General features: G+C 35.0%; 1 protein-coding gene across 1 annotated transcript in view; it reads right to left on the bottom strand.

Annotated features, from left to right (window-relative positions):
- Positions 1-204: 204 nt before the first annotated feature.
- Positions 205-21,128, bottom strand: part of LOC144451999 (IQ motif and SEC7 domain-containing protein 1-like) — a 95,592-nt gene continuing 74,668 nt past the window's right edge. The window contains exons 4-13 of the mRNA XM_078143009.1: positions 20,838-20,999; positions 20,254-20,368; positions 18,362-18,536; positions 17,829-17,968; positions 17,392-17,511; positions 16,869-16,968; positions 16,058-16,210; positions 10,971-11,168; positions 5,331-5,377; positions 205-3,819 (exon numbers count right to left, since the gene is read on the bottom strand). Coding sequence (XP_077999135.1) covers positions 3,691-3,819; positions 5,331-5,377; positions 10,971-11,168; positions 16,058-16,210; positions 16,869-16,968; positions 17,392-17,511; positions 17,829-17,968; positions 18,362-18,536; positions 20,254-20,368; positions 20,838-20,999 — 1,339 coding nt within the window. The 3' untranslated portion in view covers positions 205-3,690. The remainder of the gene's footprint in view (positions 3,820-5,330; positions 5,378-10,970; positions 11,169-16,057; positions 16,211-16,868; positions 16,969-17,391; positions 17,512-17,828; positions 17,969-18,361; positions 18,537-20,253; positions 20,369-20,837; positions 21,000-21,128) is intronic.

Below are 21,128 nucleotides of genomic sequence, written 5' to 3'. Positions count from 1 at the left end.
GTTGTTGCTAAAGGGCGTGGTCATGGTCGCTAGGGCCAATTTTGTCAAAATATTTTGAAGAAAATTTGCAGAATAACAGTTTCAGAAACATCTCGCCAAGTTTCAGACTCATTGACCAAGTACTTTTTTGAGATATAAGTTTTTGACCAAAAATGAACATTCTTACACCTAATTTGCATATCACTCATGGAATCATTGTATGCTTAATATATCTTCGTCCATACATCCCTAGATGCATCCCCATTAAATTTCAGCCCAATCTGCTCAATAGTTTTGGAATTATAGATTTTCAACCAAAAAGACACATTTTTAGCCCTAATTTGCATATCACTGACGGAATCATCATGTCATGAACAAATCTTACTTTACACCCCCTTAAGAATGTTCCCACCAAATTTCGCACCAATCTGCCCAGTAGTTTCTGAGTTTAAGTTTTTTGACCAAAAATCACATTTTTTGACCCAAATCACACACCTGTGATGCTATCATTTTGATTTGAACAATTTCCCAACTAGACACCCAAGGTAATGGACCCATCAAATATCATGGCAATTGGTTCAGCGGTTTTTGACTTTAAGTTGTTTACACACACACACACACACACACAGACAGACAGACAGACGCCGGGCGATCCCTATAGCACTACTGAACAAGTTCAGTTGTGCTAAAAATGGTATGGAAGTCTGGAAATGGATCAGACAAATAGCTGCATAGAATATCATTTTTCTGTCACTTTTAAATAAATATGACATGCCTAATTTGCCAAATTAAATAAATAGAGTAATAATTCTCGTATAGCTACACAGGGCAATACAAACATGTCACATACTTTACATCAATTGTTTGGGGTACTAATATCAGCACGTGATCCAGTATACCTCAGGGCATGGTACTTTAATAGGTGGATTTGGAATCAATACCTTTCATTACGTAGGCATTAAATGTGTTTGGATGGATATTTATGACATAAGCCTCATAATAATACACTTTGCGGGGGGATCGTTGTCTATATTCAAAGTAATTCACACAACTACTAGACTACTAATCACCTTCATTTCCATGACAACACATGGAGGACATCAAACCAGAATCACGCCATCATTTTCTCTGTTTAAATTAAAGTACGTTTATCCACAATAATTGAAACTCTTAAAAGCTCAATATAAATGATATTTTTTGTAAAACATTTCATCACACATCACAAATCATGTTACTTTGATCAAATATAGGGTGCTGTATTGTAGCAGTGGTTTATGACAAACTTTATCTGGACTTGAAACTACCTGGTGAGTTTTTGTGAAATCACTGTCACGTTATTTAGCAGATAAGGAAATTAAACAAAGATGTACCACATATATATCTATACTGTTCTTAAATACCTGCATTTTAATGTATGAAGTATATTTACTTCAAGTTTCAGGGTGTGTCAAATTATAAATTGAGTCTCACTTAAGTTGGCAAGGAAAACTGTAAAATGCCAGGCTAGCAGTCACATGTTTATGCATACTATAATGAGACGTACTATGGCACTCAAAAGCACAAGAGAATGAACCAAAGTGATATCAACCAGCTAAACAGAGAATCAAATTTATCTGGTGAACCAATAACCAGAGTATATACACACACACACACACAATAGTATAGGTCTTAGCTTGTACAACAGTCTAAGGGTTGTCATTCTGTGACATTACCAATAATAGTGAAAAAGTACATGCTGAAATTCAGGTTACAGTTTTTTATTATATTAATTGTACTTCGTTTAAATTCCACTCTACCAGGAAACAATGTTACAGAGAGCACATATAGGGCTGACTACTACAGATATTGCTTTTATGAATTCTGGAGCACACAAAATTTGTGTATACTGATTATGCTAGCACCATGAATGATTTAGTTATGAAGTTCAGTACCTGACTATAAAAACTACCCTTATTAAAACATCTCAGCAGTGCACACTATTAACTAGTTTACTGTGTACTTAGAAGTTTGAGGCATAGCTTGTTACCCTTTACCAAGAATCATATCTCTGAAAATTTACATAACTCAACTGTACATCATATATTACTATACTACTTCAGTATTCAAACGTCCATATCTGCACATTGAGGTTCAAACATCAGAGCGCCCTCAATAAGCTTGCAAAGAGAGGTGACCTTTAACCCCCCCCCCCCCATTTATCAATAACTAGTCAATTCATGTATTTTGTGACTAAATATCGACCAGACTGTTTAATAACTATAATGAAATTTTTTTTAAAAATGATAATTTTTCTTTCAAATATGTGAATTCTAATGAAAAACATTTGCAAATGAAAATAAGTGAGAAATCAACTACACTGTGCAAAGTATAAATAACACTACAATATCGTCAATATCCTATAATCTTGAAATGAGGTCCAGCTCATTCATTTTTTTTTCTTTTAACATACTTTACACAGATTTTCACTTACTTTAATAGCAACATATATCTCATTTTAAAACCTGACTGTAACCATAAATAACTCAAGTCAGCTAAAGGGAGAAGTTATTTTTTGAAATTTCTGGCTAAGCTATATTCTGAAGTATTCATGTAAAAACAAGTAACTATAACGGCACTTGATTATAGAGAGGCTGCCTTCATTGAAATGGACTTCAAAGAAGGTTTGCTATCAAGTCAAATATAAAGAAGTATTGGTTAAAAACATAAGCCATGTATAGGCCAGACACCTGAGGCACACCCAGTTAGCTTAAAAAAAAATACCCACTTTTGCTTACTTTTGGCTTTTCCAGGTTGCCATGAATACACTGTTCCATGAAATTAGCACACTAGCAATAGTACTAGGTCAGCAAACATGACCTTTGACCCACTTTCAGATTTTTTTGATTTGGGGTTTTACACTATTTGTTTTTGCTGGGGCTACTTGTATGAAGTGTAGACACACGTACCGGTAAGCAGTGGAATACTTGATATAAATCATTATATACAAGAAGCTATTGGTTTGAATCAGTCAAAGACATAAAAAAAAACTAACTATATACATGAAAATATCACTTGTCTGGACCAGTTATGTCAAAGCAGTCATTTGTTTCTTACAACTCATGTCCAATATCTACTTGAACCTAAGCAAAACAGAAACTGCTGTGAAGTCTGATGTCAAAGGTCACAAAATAGAAACCACTGTGGAATTTGATGTCAAAGGTCACAAAATAGAAACCGCTGTGGAATTTAATGTCAAAGGTCACAAAACAGAAACTGCTGTGGAATTTGATGCCAAAGGTCACAAACAGAAACTGGTGTAAATTTGACGTCAAAGGTCACAAACAAACTTGTGAAATTTGATGTCAAAGGTCACAAAACAGCAACTGTTGTGAAATTTGATGTCAATGGTCACAAAACAACAACTGTTGTGAAATTTGATGTCAAAAAGTCACAAAACAGAAATGTGAAATTTGATGTCAGAGGTCACAAACAGAAATCATTTGTAAAGGTTGAGGGCAAAGATTAAAGACACTTGTTTTGACTGTGGGACGTGCCCTTGGTAGTGGCAGTGTATGCACCTATTTCAATGTACTAAGCAAACAAAAACACCTGTATACATTGGAGAGCTACAAGCGTACATTCTTCTGGGGTCTTCAAAGTTCACACGTACACGTCTTGTTCAGCTGTATGTAGGTACACAAGCAGGATTGGCCCGGCAATTGATGTCATTTTTCAATGCAGTGAGGCAGTTGATATATTAGAGATGTTTGTGCTGCTTTTTGTGGTCTTCCTCTTGTTACCAAAGAAAGCTGTCAGTGCTGATCGTTTTCTGCTGGGTATAGAATCATGGATACTCATTGGCTGTAATGGAGAAACAAACAGGAGTTTAAGTGAGCGCTAATATGGTAATTTAGTGTCACAGATTTGACTGTCTATGTCATGAAATCTACTTTTGTCTTGACGCCAAGGACAAAGAGAGACGGTAGGAGAAATGAAGGAAAGGGGGTCATAAAGATTGTTGTAGTCCTCTGATTTAGGTCAAAGCCAATCAGCACTTCCATCCAAAAACACAGACTCAAAAATTTGTGGTCTCTTGAACGTTGAGAATCTTGCTAAACCAGGTTTGTAATTTTGTCTTTCAATAGACTTGCCATTATTCCTATCTGGTCTTATTTCTAAAGGCAAGGAAAGCACCATACTGGTTGGTACTCCAGTGGGAGAATGGAAAAGGTTGGATGTAGGAAATGGTTTCTATTTGATTACTTTACACAGCAATGGAGTGAAGTCCATCTTAGAAGTACTTCTTTAGTCAAAAATTGCAGTCTAAATTAAGTATGGCTTTTACTGTTATCAAGATTTGTCTACACAGAAAACAAAACACAAAACGTAAATCAACGGTCCATAAAAAATTGCACCTGACAAAAAACAAAACGAAACAAAATAGATTGAACGAAATTTATCAACAGTTCAAAATACAGACATCACAGAGGAGGATAAAGGAGGGGGTTATCAGGAGACCTGGGGGAGGGCTAATCCACTGGAATAGTTGCAACATTGGGAAATTAGTACACTTCCAAAAAGACATCATTTGCATGGAAGAACTGGACATCATTGAGATAAACTTTATAAGATGCTGAGATCATAGTTTTTGAGATGAAATAATGAAAAGTCAAATATACAGTTTTCAATCTGAAGGGTTTATTTTGACATCTGTAATCCATCAGTCTATATATAATACATGTACTATAGTAAGTGTACTAGTATATGCTTTGACTGCATTGCCTTACATTTCTATATATCAATCTCCAGTTCATGTTCAATTTTCTTCACTTTTTTTTATAAATTCAGAGAGAGAAAGAGAGAGAGAGAGAGAGAGAGAGAGAGAGAGAGAGAGAGAGAGAGAGAGAGAGAGAACCAAAAAATAACAGCAAAACAGCATTTTTGTGTTCATTTTTCTCCCACTTGTAAAATTATAACAATGCTTCGATAAGAAGGATGGAAATAAATATTTTTGTGACCAGTAATTTGATAAATTTATGGTATAAAGAGAGATAGTACTGTTGGGGTAGGATGGCTGGGACAAGAGAGGGAAAGAGATGACTGCCAAAACTGGGGAGAGAACAAAGGCTGCCAAAACTGGGGAAGAAGAGATGGCTGCTAGAAGTGGGTAGGGAGAGATGGCTGCCAAAAATTGAGTACGTGAAGATGGCTGCCAGGACTGGGGAGGGAGGGAGTGAGGGAATGAGAGAGAGAAAGAGATGGCTGCTGTAACTGGGCAGGAGAGAATGTTGGCTGCTGGAACTAGGGAGGGGGGAGAGAGAGAGAGAGATGAGTCAAGAGGCTTAGAAAGGTAGAATACAGAGATCACTAACCATTCCACTGTCCAAAGAACCTGCACTGTCACGCCGATCTTTCTTGCCTAGAATAATAGACAAGCAATGGTGCTGTAAGCATTTTGCATTTCTCAGTTATTTACTGCCATGAGTTAGTAGAGGGTTAGTATAAAACATTGTCATTCAGACACACATATATAAACATTGTATAAACTCACATTAAAAAAAATCATTTCTTACTATTTGTTTACTTATGAATAAAAGAATAAATAAACACATAAATAAATAAATAAATAAATAATTTAATTAATCAATCATTCAATAATCACACGATTGGTGTATTAGTTCTCTAGTTTTAATAATCAATTTTAGTTCTTATATTTATATCTATCATTTTATGATTAAAATTAAATTACAACAACATCTACAAGTTATATTATATTTCTCAGACTTATTAGTACACTATCATTATACTATATTTAAAATAACTCAGATGATATTATCAATAGTTAGGTTACTCATTTCACTGTCAATATTTACCCTTGGTTTGTGTTGTTTTGTTGTGTATAATAAACATGATGTACAGTTTTGAAGTACATGTACATACAAACTGTAGAACAGACTGTGAAATGTATAGTGTGTAGAAAGTAGTCTGTTAAGGTATGCCAACACAGGGCGCCCTCACACATCGGTTTTTACCCGAGGAGAGAGGAGACCGACGAGAGCGGAATAGTACAACATATCTTACAGTCGAAGCCTTCAGTAGCTAGAACTGGAATAATTTCTCACAATTTGTATTTTTATTTTCATTTAATTTAATTCAATTTAATTTACTTGTTGAAGTATATATATGATTGTTAAATACTCTCCCCAACCAATATACAAATGTATGTACAATTTGTTGACCAACAATAAAATGGTCTGGTTTGTTTATTTGTACTGTTTACATATGGACATCAAGTCAACAACGACGAGAATGGGGTCATTCAGCTAATTTCCGGTCAGGTTTTGTGTACTTTTCAAACTAAACTCAATGTTAACAAAATGGTGAAAATGAAGTGTGAGAGGAATATAAAATCAACACTATGTGATACTTCCACACTTTATCGTTGCCATTTTGAGTAATAATGATGTTGTAACCATGGCAATGCAATTAGTTAAAACATTCATCATTTTATCGTCTTGTCTGAGTGTGTGAGGTAGAATATTGACAGTGAAAGGGGTAATGACATTTTTTTGATTGTTTCAATGTCTCATAACAATTCTATTCCTATGTTCAGTCCAACTTTTATCATACTCAGCAAGCTAAAAGCTGTGATATGAACAGGATTTTAAAACACTATACTTTTCTATAATTTTGTTATCCTCTAATTTTATCAATTATTTGTTATATTCCATAAAACATACACATTACATTTTATTTGTGTTATCATCTTCACTTTCTGGGATTTCATTTGTCATCCGAATACGACTACACTTTATTTTGTCATTTTCTAATGGCAATTACTCTAGTATAGCCCAGATATTTGGCTGTCTGGTTTGAAAATGTCATATCTATACTGTTGAGTCAGTACGACAAGTCAGATAGTCAAAGCTCTAGGCTATCAAAAATAGTGCAGGTCACAAATCACATGATTTTGTGTGAAGAAGATTGCCTGTTGTTGACTGAACCAGTGTCAATGCTATACAGTGCATTTGTTTTCTAAGATTTGGAACCCTTGCTATGAGAGGGAGTAATTTGGTAAAACTTAGACAGATTGCTATCCCTTACACCGCAATGTTTTTTGGGAAACCCTAGAGAATCTAGCAACATGGATGGGTTATACCTACTTACTGCCTATAAAAGAACAAATATATGAAAATTCTGAAGAGTGAAATCCCAGAAATTGAAGATGATGAATGGATCTTTCAGTTAGAATAATTTTAGTACCGTATATATATGTTTTAACAATTTATATTGTATTGTGAACAGTATTTGTGTGAGTGAGTGAGTGAGTGAGTGAACAGGATATAATGTATAATTAGATACATCACAACATGCAGAATGAACACAGCACAGCATGTGGGCAAAACAGCACAGTGTAATGAAAATAGAACAAAACAACTCAATGTAATGAAAACGATAGCGAAACGGCCGATTGAAACAAAAAGAAAGTAAAAATGGCAAAATGTAATGAAAATACAGCAAAATGGCAGTGTGTAACGAAAAGACAGCGAAACAGCTAAATGTGACAAACTGGCAGCATGCAAATGAGGCATTCAAATACGCCGCAGTGCACGGGACAAGATAGCGGTGCAAAGTGAGAGAACTCACCACGAGGCCTACGTGAATAAACAGATAACCAATTTGGTGATGTAACTGTGAGTGATGTAGATTCTGTTTCTAAAGATGAAGATGATGGGCCACTGTGAGGAAGAGTACTGGTTTTTGTTTCAACTGTGTTGTAACCATAGCAGCCAAACATAAAGTGTCAAAAAAGTACGACAGTTTATAGAAAAGAAACGACAGTAGCAGAAACAGTTACGAAAAAATATGTTACATCACTAAACTATACACCAAAAGATACAGTAAGATACAGATGACAATTGTACAGGTCAAGTGAATGACTTCAGTTGACAGATTAGAAGAATTTGACATAGCCACAGAAATGACAAGACACTCAGTGACTGGTAACCAACTGGTAACCAACAGTTTCATAACACCCCCTACAACACAGTTTCATGACACTCCCTGCCCCATCTCTAAACTTGATATTTAGCAGTTACTTTTTTGTACCCCTTACTATATAGTGAATAGGAAATGGCATGACACACACACACACACACACACATGTACACACACGCGCGCGCGCACACACACACACACACATGCGCGCACGCACGCACGCACACACACACACGCACACGCACACACACACACACACACACACACACACAGATCACATGTAGCTGATAGGGAAATATTAGAATAACTGGTCAAAGGGAATGTCCATATGAAGACTATGGGGATCAAAGAAGAAGATACGAGATTCCTTGGAAGAAGACATTAAGATAATAGAATACAAATTAATATGTTGAAATGGAAAATGGAGATTTCTGAATTAATGTAATCATGAGTGTGTGCATGGTGGGGGGGATATCGAGATGACTAACATTATAAGGCCTAAATTGTGTGGTTCCAATTACGCTCAGTTTTAGAATAGGTAGGGTAGGTAGATTTTTTATTTTATTATATTTATTTTTCATGTGTGAGTGTCTAGTTCAGGTTTTCCATTGTTTTCCATATGTTTTTTGTGTTATTTATTTCTTCCTATCAGATGTACAGCCATTACAGATTGGAAGAACACTTTTATATTGTCTTTTGAAGTTGATGTCAGTTTCCACATCCACTATTTCTCCTGAAACTTCACAATTTTTGCGATTTTATATTTTTTTCCCCGACTACGTAAAAAAAAAAAGTTTAGGGTCAGCAGTGAAAAACTAGGTGGGGTCAGGTAACCGGAACCAAACAATTATTTTTTTTGGGGCCTAATGAGGATGATAATGCTAATGTAATAATGTTGGAGACACCTGGGTATTATAAACATAATGTAACGTTATAGAACATGGATGAATGCAGTGACAAAGTTGGTGACATCTCGGTGATATAGTGTAATGAATATGATAATGTAATAATGCTGGTGACATCCATGTGATATAATGTAACGTTACAGAATATGACTGCAATAATGTAATAATGTTGGTCATAGGTGACAACCAGGTGAAATAACATAATGATTGCAATAATGTAATAATGTTGGTGACAACCAGGTGAAATAACATAATGACTGCAATAATGTAACAATGTTGGTGATAACCAGGTGAAATAACAAAATGACTGCAATAATGTAATAATGTTGGTGACAACCAGGTGAAATAACATAATGACTGCAATAATGTAATAATGTAGGTGACATTGAAACGATAGATATATACTGTTGTTCTCTAGTATGACCAAATAATGTAATAATGTTGGTGACAACCAGGTGATAAAACATAATGACTGCAATAATGTAATAATGCGGTCGACATTGAAATGATAGACATATAGTGTTGTTCTCTAGTATGACCAAATAATGTAACTTTATGATGTTGATGAAAATGACATAAAATCTAAAACATGATATCGTGAAAAGTTGCTGTCATCATTAGTAAAATAAACATTTTTGGGGGATAAACCTGACATGAGGTGTCCATGTGGATTTGTAAATAAAGCACAGATGTGTTGATGACCTAGCTGAAGAAAATAGCACTATACGGAAACACATGAAAACTGAAAACCCCAATAGCTGTAACATTTCACTAGTTTTTATATAGTTTTCATAATAAACCAAATCTTGAACGCGAACAGTTCAGTTCTAATAGTTGAAACCTTTGTCTAGTCAAGTAAAGGAATATTTTGTCTACTCCTTGGCTAGATAATAATAATACTTTAATTGACATCATCTCATTAATGTATAAACAGTTACTAATAAATGGTATATCAACTGTTTGTTAAGGTAGAATACGTCTTGAGAGACAAATTTTACTGAAATCAAAGTTCTTAAACTCTGTCAAAATTTTGCTATTTTTGATAAAATTTCGACTATTTCAAAATTTGTCCAGTGATGGATAATTATTTTTTTTCTTGATTATAACTAAGATTGGGTTGGACTTTTCTTGAACAAAGTAGTAATGTTTAAAAACAGTTTATTTTTGAAGCACATTTCGCGTTAACAAATTGCAAATTTGTGAGATGCTGGTAGGATTTTAGACGTAGGTGATCATAATATGCTTTTATAGTAAGTACAACAACATAAACAAATCAAACATAAGAACATAAATCCTGAAAAACCATAGTTACTAATAGTTTTTGTTACAGCTACTGGGTTTCTATGAATACTATTACAGAGTTTCAGTAGTGCGATTGTGCTCAGCTGTGGAAAAAAAGACTTATCGGTTATTGTCACTTATGGGTAAAGCAGTGTATTCTTCTTAATATTCAAAACCATTTACAATGGAGTTATCACAAAATTCATGTGCTATCCGAAATGGAGGATAAATCCATTCCTACTCATTTCCGCCAACCTTCTTAGCTACCTAGTACTTCAAAATATTTATATCTAATACTGTCCTACACTATGGCAAATACAATTCTTAACAATAGTCAGAATTCAGACTATCAAAATGAAGTTATTTGGCAAGAATTTCAGGAGTGTCTTTCTATCCATTGTCATAAATGAGTTCACTTCTTATAAACTATGGAAATTTTCAAAACTTAAAAAAACCCTGATAATTTCATTTGACATATTGCATAAAATATATTCTTCAAAGACTTTCATGGGATGGCTTGAAATCTTAAAACTTGTGACAACTTTGTGTGTATGAACTCTAATAATCTAAAGTAATTTGGTGTTTTCAAAATAAAACTACTTCCTGAAGTGAACTTCTTAAAATTGTAATTTTCGTTTGACTTGAAAATTAATTTTAACTAAATGAACCCTGGGTAAAATCCATTTTTTTTTGGTACCAATATTGAAACTAAATTTGCTGAAATAGACGTCTCCTTCAATTTCAAAATAGTAGAATTGTAAGTGACATTTTTTCCAGCATTGAAAGATGGAGTAAGTGAGACAAGGATAGTTTGATGGTTTTTCTTACCTCCAGTTTCTTTGAGATCCATGAGTGAGTTTGACAGTGCTGATCTCTTGAGTGAATTGTCTTTACCCGATACCGTCAGTGAATCCATACTGTCTCTCAAATCGCCATTAGCAATACCTTCCACATCTAAACCAACACCTGAGTCTGTAGCACTGGCCATCGATCTCTTCAACGTTAGAGTTTGTTTTTGGAGTTCAGCTGAAATGGAGCACAGACAAGGTAAACCTTTTTATCTAGGAGTCACGCTACTTTTAATAGAAGGTACAATTTTTTTACAAAATGTCAGAATCCGGAGCCTTGCAGAGTGTGTGTGTGTGTAAGCCAAGACCTACAATGAAATAGACCCCTACTATTAACAATAGAAAGGGAAAAGCAACGTTATCATAATTTATATCATGCAAGTTGTCAAATTATTTCTTGTAGAACTATTTTTTACAGACAGCACATTCAAAGCTGTAGAACTTTTCATATTTTATTTTTAATTTTTAGAGCACATTCCAAGTTGTTTATCACAGACTAACATGCAGGATTTCAGACTTGACAGAAACCTAGGAGAAGTGTTTGAAGACAACTGCAGACCACACTTCTTAGTAAAGTAACGGTTACCAACTAAACTCGTACAATATCTTAAACCCCAATGTTTGAATCCCATGGTCGTAGAATTGTACTTATCAGTGGAACCATAAGGTAAAGTCTTTGTACTGGACTAACTTTTTTCTATAGCTTCTACCAGGAACCTCTTTTTCACACTCATTTTAATCCCAAACTGACACTAAGTGCTAAAGACCCATGTTTCAATCCCAAGTTCTCACATCACTATTATCTTTTCATTACAGCCAGACAGATTTGATGGATCACTCTTTTGTTCTGGGCCAATATATTCTACAGTTCAACCAGATAATTTTTGCACCCAAATTTTGATCCTAATCTGACATGAGCTTTTTAAACTTAAATTCAGATGAGCCCATAAAATACTGGACTATTTGACAATATAATCTTGACTTGACAAATGCTTCAAAACATATTTAAAATCAGATAAAGATACTAGTTGACATCAGATAGGTTGAAGAGCTGAAACTTTTTTTGTTCTTTTTTATAAGATTCCTAACCCAAACAATAATCACATAAAAGATGGAACTTTCGTTTATAACAACAATTGATATTTGACAGAAAATACTCATCAGGCTGGTAAATTACTGGAAAGTTACAACACACAAATGGTGTAAATCAGTAGAACAGTCTGACACTTTACACCCATCTGTCCTGGTTTAAGATCAGTTATGGAAGAATGCTAATCAGAGACTGATTTGTGTACAAACTTCGCCATATGACACCGTGTTTCTGTTCCTTTTGAAATTACAGAAATTTGGTTGTTCACCACCTTCATAACATTTGCTCACAATCAGCTAAACAAGTGAACAGTCATGATGCTCATCTATCAAGAGACCATAAGATACAGCATGTAATTTAACCCCTCACCGACCTGCTCTGTGAAAGGGGTTGACCGATGTGCAAGGGCGCCCTCATCGGGGCATACCTTAGAAATTATTATCTATCAACTATGACAGTTGAAAAGCTCAGCAGTATATTACTAAGTTTCAAGCTGCTTGTGTGTAATTGCGGAATTGCTGAATTACATATTTGTGTATACATTCCTTACAACAGTATTTATACAATGTAGAAAACAACAAGACAGGCACACTGTTGCTTGGTGACCATATGTTTACAGCAGTAGTTGTCTGGTTTAAATTTTAAGTGCATGTAAGCCAATCAACGAAAAAAATCCATAACAGAACAAAAGGTTCACATTATATACACACACACTTTTACAGTGAGCAATTTGGTTATTGTTCATTACGTACACAATTTGTATATCTTTGGAAGTCACATTTTTGTGATCTGCAGTACTAGGTTTAGGTTATATACACATACAGAAGAACACAATGAATTTTAATAGGGGAGTTAGAAGTACACCAATGAACACCAGCTATTACACCGGAATCCCACTTATCACTTAGTTATATCAGAGAATTGTGAATTTGTCTATTAGATTTAGGAAAAGGAATGACCTGTCACCACAAAAATACACATCATAATTTCTGTATCTCAGCAAGATTCATGAAGCGAGTGAGTAGGTTTGTTAATTCAGACTGATGTCTAGTTGCTCTCCCACAATGCAACATGCCACAGGTGTTGACATCCAACATGGTTGCATTAAGTGTTGCATTGTGGGAAAGCAGTAACACGTTAGGAATGGGGAATTCCAACGAGTGTTGTCAGGAACTGAAATTTCAAAACAATTCCATCATAGTCCACATGTAACAAACTTTCAAGACAAGATAAAATTTTGATTTGAGAATTTAGCAGTGTGAATGCGTTGTCCATGGTCAACTGGTCTCACTGATACATAAATCAAATAATCAAAATACAGTAGCTACTGCCACCTTGATAAGCTATGATATACACAACACGTCAGATCGTCATGGGCATGGTAGAGCACCACCAATGGCTGTCATTCAATCTGATCAAAGTGATGATGTATGGATTCATGATATGGTTTAATTCATGAAGTCTAAATCACACTACACAGACATGTATTCTGAGGTATGTGAGCACAGAAATTATAATATGTATTTGATTTGTGTGTCGTGAATAGTGGTGTTATTTGTCTAGGTTGCCTACCTTTGCCCTACAGTTTATAATACACTGTAAGTTTCCTCTGGGACGGCTATATGTAAATGTGTAAGTCTATTATTGCACAGAAAGGTTCTACTTCAACAAACACATGTGGCAGTAGTATTATCAGAAACATAGACAACGTTTTAATGCTACAAGTCACACTTTGTATTAATTTCATTAACATTTACAATGTGCCTTACAACCTTGATAGTACAGTGTGTTAGTTTTGGAGAGTTAAAAGTCCCCCAAGGGTAATATTGCTAGCAAGTTATACAAGCAAGAAGTTATAGACACACACACAGACAGATCCCAGCTACCAGCACTGCATACCCAAGTCTAGTCAACTTTTAGTGAATTTGGTTTTATAAACGAAACTTTTTTTTTAAAAGACTGCAGGCACAGAGAATAGCATCTTCATTTCACGCAAAGACTAGAAAATGAACACAGAAATGTACAAAATGATGGTGTGAGAGATAGAGGAGAGAGAGAGCAGACTTGTGAAAGGTGTACATCTGTGTATTTTTTTTGTGTGTGTGAGAGAGAGGTACACCACATGCTAGGCAAAGTGTATGTGTGTGTGTTAGCAGAGTGCTGATGCAAAAGTGAGGCTGTGACGTATGGTGTTGCCGCCATCAAGGTGACCTGCCGGAAAGAAAAATGAAAAGTATAATATGATAACATTAGTAGAAACTATATGATATGGGTGATGAACAACAATATGGTATAGCACAGCACAGCACAGCACAGCACAGCACAGCAAAGCACAGCAGACACTCAGTACAGTTCAGCACAGCACAGCACAGGACAGCACAGCAGAGCAAAGTACACTGCAGTACAGCAAAACACATAAGGACATAACATAACAATAACAGCATAACAACAGCATAACATAACATAACATAGCAAAGCACATTAGAGTCAGCACAGCACAGCACAGCACAGCACAGTACAACAGAACATGCAAGGTAAATCAAGACACAACAAAGAACACCACAGAACAGAACAACATCCAATAATGCCCTAAATTTCACGACGACCAGAGATATAAAAATTTTGTAAAATTTAAATGCAGTGGCCAAAACATACTTATCTGTCACAAATTATGATTAAACAAACTTGCTGGTAAAGTTATATTTGAAATAAATTCTTTATGACAAGATGGAAGGACAAAATAATTTGCAAATAAACTTTGATCCATTAAATATAGTTTCATTTCTTGCTTAGTAACAGAAAAGCCCCATTTGTCCTCAGTTTATGACACGCCCCTAGTGATGCATACATCCAAAACATTGCATCCCCAGTGTCAAATATTATGTCAAATATGCACAAATAACGCACTAGCATGACCTCTGTAACCAGATGTTTTTACATAACAGTAGTTTAGCAAACAATACAGGAAATCCTGCTCACAAGTAACATGCCATGACAACCACCCATGATTCTCTGTTCCTTATCATACATAAGGAACAAAACATACAGTGTGAAATGTAAAGCATGCAGAGTGGCGGAATGCTAGACATACAAAATGCTGACTTCATCTAAAACCTTAAAAACCATGATGTGCACATAACAAGACAGTCTTTGATTTGTAAATTGTAATGACATGACATTATGATGGATGGTAGGCAAACGTAACATCAAAGTCTGATAATCTATCTCGTAAAACCCTTCACTATTTGCAATCAATTGTATCAATTATCAAATACAATAAAGTGACACAGACTATAGCCAAGTCTCCATTTTGACTGTTAAAGTCATTGTACAAAATACAATGACACAATCCACACTTCAACTTATCCAGAAAGCCAATCTGAGTTGGCAGTGTCATATATATGTATATATATCATTACTTTCATCATTCCTAACTAAACACAACTATAATGTCACATTTGATAAGACTTTCTTTTTTTGAAAAAAAAAAGATTTACAACACTTTGAAAGCAAATCTAAGATACCAAATGTACAAGGAAACCTGTCATAAGTTGGTAATAACGAATATGCTATCTATCTAGTTCAACTTGTTTACAAGGAAATGTTATGGTAAGTTAGTGCACCCTCTATCAATCACACCATGAGAGGACTTGTGGTGGCGCTGTCACTATCACTACGGTAATCATACAAAATTCAAAGAAGCTCTCACAAACAATGACTATTTTCACCACATCAATAATAAATGACACATGTATGCAACAATTGAGATTTCAATTTCAGGTTTAATTTATGGTTGGAAATTAATTTTTTCACCATCCCTTCTCTCAATCACAAGGTTTAACAAACAAACAAACAAAACAAACAAACAAACAAACAAAGTTAGTTATAGTTACCTCCCAGAACAAATAATATGTGTGTGTATGTGTGTATGGTACATGCGAGTGTGTGTGTATGTATGTGCATGCATAGATTCTTACCTCCTATTCTGATGTCTTCCATTTCATTGACTTCCATAATTGATTCTCTTAAATCATCAACAAAGCGATTTCTATCTTCCTGACTTTGAGCTGTAAATGTTATTAGAATTTTGTTGTCTACGACTGTGGTCAGTCTGACACCATACTGGTAGTCTGAAACAGATATTACAACAATTATTGTGTTACCATCACATATCATCAAGATTAGTATTAAATAGTACGCTCTACTTGGCAGTAGCATATGATAAATGCACCATTTCTAAACACATACATACATACATACATACATACATACATACATACATACATACATACATACATACATACATACACACACACACACACACACACACACACACACACACACACACACACACACATACATACATACATACATACGTAAGTATGTACATACATACATTACATATACACGCACGCACGCACGCATGCACATTACACACACTTGGAGGGGACAAGATGTATGCACACACAATACACAATCGGAAACAAACCGACAATGAGGAACAAAACCAGCATAGTATAGAGAACAAGCCAGCAACTCTACCAACTAAGAAGTTAAGTATTGACAGATAATGTAAACCTGGCAATTTTCACTAAAGACTTATGTTCGCTTATTCGCTAGAAAACAAAAAGCATAAAAATATGTAGTTACTAAAATGCCTTCTTGTACATGAACACAATGTACTAATACTAGTCTGGTAAATAGTCAAACTTGGTCTTTGGGAACTTGCTGAAGACTATAAAATTGCAAAAATATCTAGGTTTACAGTAATATCAGCATTCTACTTACATGGTGTCTCAAATAGTAGTACTGTCATACCATGTAGAGGGAAAGACTTCTTGTAATTGTATGTGATTGATGTTTTCCGCCTGGTCAAAATCTTAGTCACCTACAAAGATAATACAAAATACTGATATTTATCAACTCGTTTCAACACAGTTTAATCATGCATTGTTTAACTTTTTTCTACATAAAACTACAAAAGACGAAACTCGACAAATACCACAGACATACATTATCTAGAGATGGTCATATATTCAGCAACCACTACCAGAATATGCAAAATAGACTCAAAATTTCATAGCGTAAGTTTGTATGGTTTACTAAAACCACACCAATTGAAATCTTAATACCCAATACAGAACACAGCGTGAACAGGTTTCACCAGTATTACAATATCAATACTGTGTCACCAGAGGGCGCTGTTTGCAAATCTGAGCAGCTTGCCAACCATGAGGCATGTGATTCAAGTAACATAGACTGCATATTTGTTACTTGTTCACATGATGATAATGGATTATATAAAACTTACCACCATCATATCATTAAATAGGAAGACTTCTCTTTGGTGAAGTTTCTCTTTCTTTGTTGGGTCATGAACTTCAAACAGTCTCACATAACAAACTAGTCTCCGGTGAGATTCTGTTAAAATCTGAAACAACAAAATTATACCTTCACATTACTAAACATTTTTCAGAGAGGGGTTATTCTGAATCAAAATGGGTCACCTTCTGTTTCATGAATTAATAATTTGCCAAGAAAGTTGCTATTAGAAATTGTCCACACTGTTCAATACCAACTTGGTTTCAGGTACACGTTTTTTCATGTTTTCCCCATATCTAATCTGTACCTCTATCTTTTTAAAGCAAATAGATTCCTTTATTTCACCCGACATTTCATCACTACTCGAACACATAATCTAGAAATTACATGAAATGAAACAAATCTAACAACGTTACGTATACTTACTGGTTTATGTCCTACAATACTTTGGTCAAGTTTCCGGACCTGCGTAACGTGATCAACACCAGGTTGAAATTCACACTTTTTAATTCTTTCATAGATTCCAGCTAAGAAGTCTCTGTCGACGTCCTCATTATTATCAATGCCTAAACAAAAACAAAACAACAAAACATTTTGTAAAATTTATATCTGTGGTAACATATTGGATAGTCTGTAAGGTTCGCCATGACACATGGCTAATTAATCTTCTATTAGTACGGCCGTGTTTGACTAAATCATGTGGAGACGCGATAACGTCATCATGTTTATATCAATGCTCCAATACCATTAAACTATCGTTGTCAGGGGTAAAATTGGCATGTTGTGCTAAAGTAACCCATTTGACTATGCTGTGGAGATAATCATAGTGATCATAATGCAAATACGAAACTAGACTAGTGAGAATTAATCCTGTTTTTATAGTAAATACAGTATTATACCACATATGGAACAAAAATATCACAGAAAGCTAGTATATGTCCCACTTGGACTTGACCTACCTCTGAGGTTTTTCACAAAATCTTCTAATTTCATCTTCCTCTCTGCTTTGACATTAGGGTTGTGTTGGTCAGTGTTCAACATAATGATAGCAAAGGCCAGGATGAAAACAGTGTCAGGGTTCTTAAACCTATTGACCACTTTAGGATTGCACATACAGTAACGCTGGGCAAATGCCTACAGATAATAAAATAAAATAGAAAATATATTAACAGAAACATCACATTGTGCAGTTGGAAATTCTTGCATTAATTTTCAATGTGTTCAATTGGAAAAAAAAGCTTTTTTTATAGATAACTTCTGCATTTGCATTTTACATTACTACAAGAAAAAGCCAGGCCACTCAAGACTTGGGAAGGTCAAGGCAGTTTTACATCTTGTGTAAAAGCAGTAGAACACCTAGTCTACTGCATAATGAGAAACCTATAGTGATCTCTTGAATATATTATATGTAAAAAACACAACATCTGATAAAGGTACTTGCTGATCAAGTAAACATACTACAATTACGCTTGTAAAGTGTACACAAACCTATATGCAAGAATAAATGTTCATGCATGGACTCTGGGTTCATAGTTACATATAAAAAATTCTACTCAAAGAAATCCATATTTTCTCTATGGTAGCACTCCCCAGTACATCAATTATACCACCCTCATTATAAACAGGGTATATACAACACTAACACATCTGCCGGTACTTATCAATTTAGCTCAAATACCATTATAAAATTTCGTTATCACTACCAAGTTGAAACTACTTAAAAAACATTGGCAGCAGCCACCTCATATTCCTGATCTAGTTATCAATTAATATGCTATGCCAGTGTTCTCCACAGAGACCGTCGTCACAGATATGCACTTAAATTTCACAGAAATTAATTAACCTCATATAACAAGTTCAAATACATTCATGTAAATTAGGTAGTGTCCTTGGAATCATTTCTAGTGAATATTATTCAGGTGAAAATATGATATCTGTGAATTGCTGTATGAGTGATACCTCATATATAGTTCATAGTTGATAACCATCAAAGATAACTTGTTATGACACTGTCACCTTCTATTTTCCCCAGTTGAACAATCTGTTTGTCATATCTACACTGTTATAATTTGTGCATTCAATGTATCACTACATCTCAGTGAAATGTACGTCACACAGTCTATTTTCAGAATAGATTAGTAAACTGTGCTGTGTACTTAATATAGTTTGTCTAATAAATTCTGATGATCAGTACTGTTCTCCAATAGTTGATTTTGACATTACAATTTGTTCTGTGTTGGGTAAAGGTTGTGTACCCCTTCAACTCAAGTTGTTATGTTGTAGGGTTCCGTCAGACCTGGATATGAATGCAACATCACAGAGTGGTTTGTTTCACACTATGTACAAACTTTATAGTAATTATTATGGGATATTCAATGGAATGGTTGCTATGGTGATGGGGCCCCAATAACAGAAGGGGGGAAATCAAGTAAAATCTACTCAGTTTTCCATACCATATATGACAGTGTTTTTGTTAAAGGTGGTAAGCAGGTATAATCTACCTGTGTTCCCCTGTCATTTTACCATGGTTCCCCACCCAAATTATGGTACACTGTATTGGAAACTATGCCAGTTGTACCATATATTCACCCTCTCTGTTAGCGGGGTTCCCCAACCTTTGGAAAACCACAATCATGTGTGTACCATAAGTCTGATAGGGAACCCAATAAAACAACAGGAAAACTTGAGTAGATGCTACACACCTACTTACCACACTTATCTCGTGAAAACACTGGTTAGGAACCCTAGTAGTAAAAAAAGACAGGGGAACTCATGTACATTTTACCTACTTGTCGTCATTTAATTACCTAGCCCAAACAGTGTCAAACTAAATTAGCTCTCATCTCCTTACCTCCATTAGTCTTTCAATCTTCTGTGCTTCTCCTGGCATCCTGTAGTAAGTTTGGAATCTCCTCAGAGCATCATCTAGAGTCATACCAGTCAGGTCTATATCATCTACAAAGTATCTGTAATATATCACAGTGTATATGTATGAGGACTATGGCTATATGTTACATTCAGTATCTCTAACATCACAGTGTATATGTATGAGGACTATGGCTATATGTTACATTCAGTATCTCTAACATCACAGTGTATATGTATGAGGACTATGGCTAAATGTTACATTCAGTATCTCTAACATCACAGTGTATATGTATGAGGACTATGGCTATATGTTACATTCAGTATCTCTAACATCACAGTGTATATGTATGAGGACTCTGGCTAAATGTTACATTCAGTATCTCTAACATCACAGTGTATATGTATGAGGACTATGGCTATATGTTACATTCAGTATCTCTAATATCACAGTGTATATGTATGAGGACTCTGGAAACAATGGTAGGATAACACGTATATACATCAAGGCATGTAATGAAAGGCCTACGAACACTGGCAATGAATATAAAAGACATTATGTGGACTTACTCAAGTACTTCCATGTTGAATCTGTTCTGTAAATTACCTAGGTATTCACCAATCATTTGTTTACTAACTCCCTTTGCAGATAGAAGGAACTTGGCCACTGACTTGGATGAATAATCCAGGAATTTATTTTCAACTAGGAGTTTAAGACCTTTGTCTGGTTTTCTGCAATATAACAAGAATTATAGTATTAATAGTGTGCAATGGTCCACTCTGCTCTGCCTCAACAATGGAGGGCATAATTTCCTGGCAAGGTCTATTCACTTGTCTTTTCATCCATTTACATCACTGTTC

Source organism: Glandiceps talaboti, chromosome 1, assembly GCF_964340395.1.
Source record: "Glandiceps talaboti chromosome 1, keGlaTala1.1, whole genome shotgun sequence".
NCBI classification, from domain to species: Eukaryota; Metazoa; Hemichordata; class Enteropneusta; family Spengelidae; genus Glandiceps; species Glandiceps talaboti.
This window is presented reverse-complemented; position numbering and strand designations above follow the sequence as displayed.